This window comes from Petaurus breviceps, unplaced genomic scaffold (genome assembly GCF_028583685.1).
Source record: "Petaurus breviceps papuanus isolate PSGF00001 unplaced genomic scaffold, PetGlider_PUasm1.0 90779, whole genome shotgun sequence".
Lineage (NCBI taxonomy): Eukaryota > Metazoa > Chordata > Mammalia > Diprotodontia > Petauridae > Petaurus > Petaurus breviceps.
In genome coordinates, this window is record NW_027187344.1 from 11,024,109 (window position 1) to 11,029,724 (window position 5,616).

The 5,616-nt window shown below is 49.1% G+C and overlaps 1 protein-coding gene across 1 annotated transcript; it reads left to right on the forward strand.

The window, feature by feature from the left end:
* The first annotated feature begins 970 nt into the window (after positions 1 to 970).
* NAIF1 (nuclear apoptosis inducing factor 1) lies at positions 971 to 5,356 on the forward strand. Its single transcript, XM_069069529.1, has 2 exons — positions 971 to 1,724; positions 2,901 to 5,356. Exons 1-2 carry the CDS (start codon positions 1,226 to 1,228, stop codon positions 3,371 to 3,373), a joined length of 972 nt encoding a protein of 323 aa, XP_068925630.1. The 5' UTR covers positions 971 to 1,225; the 3' UTR covers positions 3,374 to 5,356.
* Positions 5,357 to 5,616: the final 260 nt, after the last annotated feature.

Sequence of the window (5,616 nt, forward strand, 5' to 3'; positions counted from 1 at the left end):
GGGGGGGGGGGGGGGGGGGGGGGGGGGGGGGGGGGGGGGGGGCGCGAAGACGGAAACGGCGGGGATCAGCGTCCCGGCCCCGGCCCCAGCCCGCGCGCGCCCTGAGGAACTCGCCGGCTTCTACTCAAGTGAAAAAGCGCCGGCAAACGGGCTGGGCGGGGCCAGACTCCGACAGGCTGCCCGCGCGCTTCCGGGAGTCCCGCCCCGCGCCAACTCACCTCCTTCCCACCCAGCCTCAGCGGCCAATCCCCAACACCGATCCCGGCACGAGGCGGGGCCTAGGAGGAGGTGCCGGGATCGACGCCCCACCCCCGAGTTTGGCCCAATAAGCGTAAGGTTTTGCTAGGGGGAGATTCAAACCCCAGTGGGGTTTCCTAATTGCCTGACTAGGTTTTTGAAGTGGGCTTTCCTCAACAATAGGTCGAATTTCCGTGATTAGCAAATGAATTGGCCCAAGGAAAATTTCGACTTATAGAAAGAAAAAAGTAAGAAAGAGTGTAGCTTCCAAGCTGGAAGCCACTATCTTTTGAGTAACAAATGTAAAAACCAATGACAAAGAAGAATTCCGGTTTTGGGCGGGACAAAGAGTAAAATTGGCGTGGACCAACCGGGCGGGACAAAGAGTAAAATTGGCGTGGACCTTTGCCAATAATTCCTGAAGCAGTCCGAGCTTTTGTACTCTAACATCGCAGTCCTCCAATAAAATGGACAAATCCGGGGCGCTGGTGGAATATTGGTGAATGAATGATATAAAATACATCCAATAGAGAAGCAGGAAGAAACAGGAGGCACGGCATCCTAACTCGATTGACATGACCACTGACCAATAAACCTGCCAAATCTAGGAGTAGGGTGGCTCGCAATCATGACGGACAGTAACACTAGCCAATGGGAACATCTAACTCCGCTCCCTGTCCAACCGGCTCGCGAGGTTACCCTGGAGAAGAGCCGGCGCTCGGCCCCAGCGGGGAGGGGAGGGAAGGAGAGCTCCGCACGCCCCGGCGGAAGAGGCAGATTCAGGAAGCCATTACGCAGCTCCCTGACGGAGGTTCGGACGGCCGAGGCCGGGCCGTACGCACTTTGCGTAGCGCCGGAGGTTGTCAAGGGCTTGGGCCTGGGCCTAGGCCTTGGCAGTGGGCAGGGGAGGTCCATCCCCTGTTGGGGGCGGAAAGCCGAAGAAGAGGAGGAGGAGTTGGGAGCTGGGGAAGGGGGTTTTGGGGAGGCCATGGCGGTACCAGCCAAGAAGAGGAAGATGAACTTCTCAGAGCGTGAGGTAGAGATCATCGTGGAAGAACTGGAGCGCCAGAAACACCTGCTCATCAACCACTTCAACGCAGGCGTGCCCCTGGCAGCCAAGAGCGCCGCCTGGCACAATATTCTGAGGCGGGTCAATGCCGTGGCCACGTGCCGCCGGGAGCTGCCCGAGGTCAAGAAGAAGTGGTCCGACCTAAAGACTGAGGTCCGCCGCAAGGTGGCCCAGGTCCGGGCTGCTGTGGAGGGCAGTGAGCCCCCTGGTGGGCCAGAGGAGGGGGGCCCCGGTGGCCCTGGCCCGAGCCCTGGAGGCGCTGGCCCCTCGGTGGCCCCTGTCCTGCTGACCCCCATGCAACAACGCATCTGTAACCTGTTGGGTGAGGCCACCATCATCAGCCTGCCAGGCGCAGCTGAGATCCACCCCGTGGCCCTAGGGGCAGCCACAGCTGCGGCCACTGTCACCCTGACACAGAGTGAGTGGCCCCATACCGCCTGGAGGGCAGGAGGTCGGCGGGAAGGGTCTTTGGGAAACCATAGCATCATGGCATGGCAAGGTTGGAAGGAACCTTAGAGCGCCATTCAGGCCAACCACCTAATTTTACAGAAAAGGATAAACTGGCCAATAGAGGTTGATGTCCCAGCAAGGTTGATGACCTTGGGTCCAACAGGACATAGAATAGGATGGAAGGTCACTTAGTGGTCATTCAGTACAACCACCCCACATTTTATAGAAGAGGAAATGAGGCCCACAGAGGGAAAGTCCTTGCAGAAGGTGACACAGAAGGGTTGTGGCAGAACTGGGTCTAGAATCCCAATCTCCTGACTGTTGATCCAGAACTTTTCCCACATTTGTGAAGTATTGAGCAGCTTGGCTGGATACTTTTTAGGAAGGGTTCTTGTTTTAAAAAAAGCCCAAAAACTTTAATACCAGCTGCTTTAAGGGCCCACCTTGGTTATGCTGTTGGTCTTTACTGCAGATGGGCACTTGGGTCTAATGACTATTAACAATGTCCATTCTTAGACCTCTTTTCCCTCATATGTCTAGAGGAAGTATAGTACATAGAGTGCTGGGGTTGGAGTCAGGAAGAGCTAGGTTCAAATCTAACTTCTGACATATCCTTGACAACATTCTCTCTGTTGATGACTTTTGTCTGTTCTAGGAAGGGAGCAGAACAGTGATCTGTGTGTGTTCCATGAACTAGTCATAAATATTAAAGCTGTAAGAGAGTATAACTGTATGCCATGCTGGCCTCCCTAAATACTCTACCCAGCTGGTTCAACCCAGTATCCTTTACTTTATGTTAATTGGACTACCACTGTGGCTTCCTCCATCTTGGCAAATGTTGGCTCCCATATTCTGCTTAGCAAAAAAAAAAAAAAAAGATGAAAAAGCACAAGAGAGGTTAGTAAGAAGGGCTACAATAAGTCTACCTAGGATGAAGTTTATATTTTTGTATTTTGTTTTATCTCCTATTCCCATGAAAACTTTTAGTCACCTTTTAGATTTCCCCCCCACCAAGGGAATATGTTCTGTGGCCTCACCTCAAACATGTCATCTCTTACACAGTTCTAAATCCAGCTGGTTTCTTTGGGAGCAGATGCTAATCTTTCTAGGAGACCTTTAACTTTTTTTTTGATCTATCCTTTAGTTCCCACTGAGACCACCTATCATACTTTGGAGGATGGCGTAGTAGAGTATTGTACAACAGAGACACCCACGACAGTGACTGCTGAGGCACCCGTAGAGATGATGGCCCACCAGGCGGATGTATCTGTCAAGCCTCAAGCACTGAAAAGTCGTATTGCACTTAACTCAGCTAAACTTATACAGGAGCAGCGGGTCACCAACCTGCACGTAAAGGAAATTGCTCAGCATTTAGAACAACAGAACGACCTCCTACAGATGATTCGTCGTTCACAGGAGGTACAAGCTTGTGCTCAGGAGCGCCAGGCCCAAGCAATGGAAGGGACCCAGGCAGCTCTGAGTGTCCTCATCCAGATCCTCCGTCCCATGATTAAAGATTTCCGCCGATATCTGCAGAGCAACACGCCAAATCCTGCTCCACCATCTGATCCAGGTCAGGTGACCCAGAATGGACAACAAGATAGTCTTATCCAATGACATCAGGATTAATTGAACTCCCTTTTCCGTGACTGAATGGATTCTCTTGTATTTCAGGCAGGTCCTGTGGTTGTCCTTAGGATAGGGTAAACTACATGGATAACTTCCTATTAGATAGGAATTCAGTGCTCTTGGTGCATAATGTGTTTGAGAACTGGAGGAAGTTGGGATGTGGAACTTATTGAGCTTCTTGGAACCAGAGTTGCCTTCTCCATGAGGCTTGCTGCTGTTATCCCAAGAGCTGGAAGACTGGTTGGCCAAGGCATCTCCTTGCCAGAGGACCAGGCACAGCTGTGTGAATATTACATGACTTGGTCTTGTGTCTAGAAGATCTCCAATGAAGGTCATAACTGGAAGTAGTACAGCCAAGAGTGAGAATCCCAGGTGTTGCTATCTTGAATGATGATGATAATGGTGCTGAAATTTGTGTAATACCACCTTTATCCTCTAAGAGGCAGTATCACTGGTATTGAGGCTGAAATTGTGCCCTGTTCTTACTGTGCCTAGGTTCCCAGGGGAATTTAGTAATGTGTTCTCCCACAGGGCAGCAGATTCCCTTGCTCATACCCTAGAATGTTTCCCCAGGACTCTGATGCCAGCATCTGTGACTTGAAACTAAACTCCACCGTGCTATTCAGGAGGGGTTCAGTTGGAGGGGAGTGTGTCTGGCTGCCGACATGTCTTACACAGATTCTCGCCACTCCTCTGGTACCTGTTTGTTCCCAACATCCATTAGTTGGGTGGTATGTTTAGTTCCAGGCACAGGTTCTGTACTAGTAATTGCTGGGGAAGATAAGCAGAGGGATAGAGGATCATTAGCTCTCAACTCTTAGCCTCCAGGGATTGCCTTTACTGAGACCTGTGTTGAATTTTTGACTACAACTAAATGGGCTCCATCAAACATGTCCACTTCTACACATATGTCACAGGAACAAATTCAGGATTTTCAGAGTAAAGATCTGCAGTACAGATTCTTCCCTCTCCTTTCTACCCAGAAGTTAAATGCAGAGAAACTGTAGCAGCATAGCTCTGAAGCACTTATCCCCAAAATGTTAGGTTGCTCCACAGTATTGCTGCAAGATATCCAGGCTCCAGCTGGGATGAATCCAAAGCCATGATTGACATTGAACATATGGGAAGGGTAGGGTGAGGTTACTGTGAAGACCAGAACTTTTGGATGATTGGAAATTTGACCATCTCAACCTTGCTTTGAAAAAATGTTCTGCATTGAGAAAATCCCTGCCTTTTGGAAAGTTGACAGTACCTTGAGATACTTAGAATTGGACTTCATTATTTAATATTTTGAATCTACTCACTTTATTTTCAGGAGCCACTGTAAATTTTGAAGGTTTAATTCTAATTGAGTGGCTGTTTTTGGTTTGGTTTTTAAATTTTCACCTATCACTGAGGCCCTTGCAGCTACATAAGCCCACATCACCTTTGATGAACAAGGTTGGGCAGTATCACTATATGTGCCTTGACCAGATGTGGCCCATGGTTGCAACCCAAGGTACCAGCCCCCAGCTTTACAAAGGAAAGATGCTGCCTCTGTGGGCACTTGCATTTAGAATTGCTAACTTCCACTATTGCAATCAAGAGAGATACTCCCTTCCCCTTTCCCCCATTCCCCAGTTCTGTTTTTACTGTAATGCTTATGGCTTTTCTGCAGAGCCATGCATGTAGTCCCAGTAAAAAGTTGGGCTCACTGATGGAGGTACAAGAAAGGTTTTTGAAGACATGGGGTGGCTGATAGCACCTCCTAAGCCCTTGATTCCAATGGCACTAGCAGTTCCATCAGGATTTAACTGCAGTAGCCTCTTTGAAAATTTATACACAGGAGAGCTCAGCTGGATTTTACCCATTTTTGAAGTCTGAGCCAGTATTGTGTCTGATCAAATTGACTGGGTACAAAGAAGATTTCTGGGGTCACTTGGATAGTTCTTTCCAAGTATTTTTAATAATAAAAGCCCACTTTTTTGTAAATGATGTTTCTCTGCTTATTTATTGTTCACATATAAAATAGACATGGGGGGGAGGGGCGGCGAGGTGGCACAGTGAATAGAGCACCGGCCCTGGAGTCAGGAGGACCTGAGTTCAAAAGCGGAATCAGACATTTACCACTTACTGTCTCTGTGACCTTGGGCAAGTCATTTAACCCCAATTGCCCTGCCCTCTCCCCTCCAAAAAGAAAAAAAAATAGTCATGGATTTAAAGAATAGATCTGTGAAATTAGATCTAAAAAC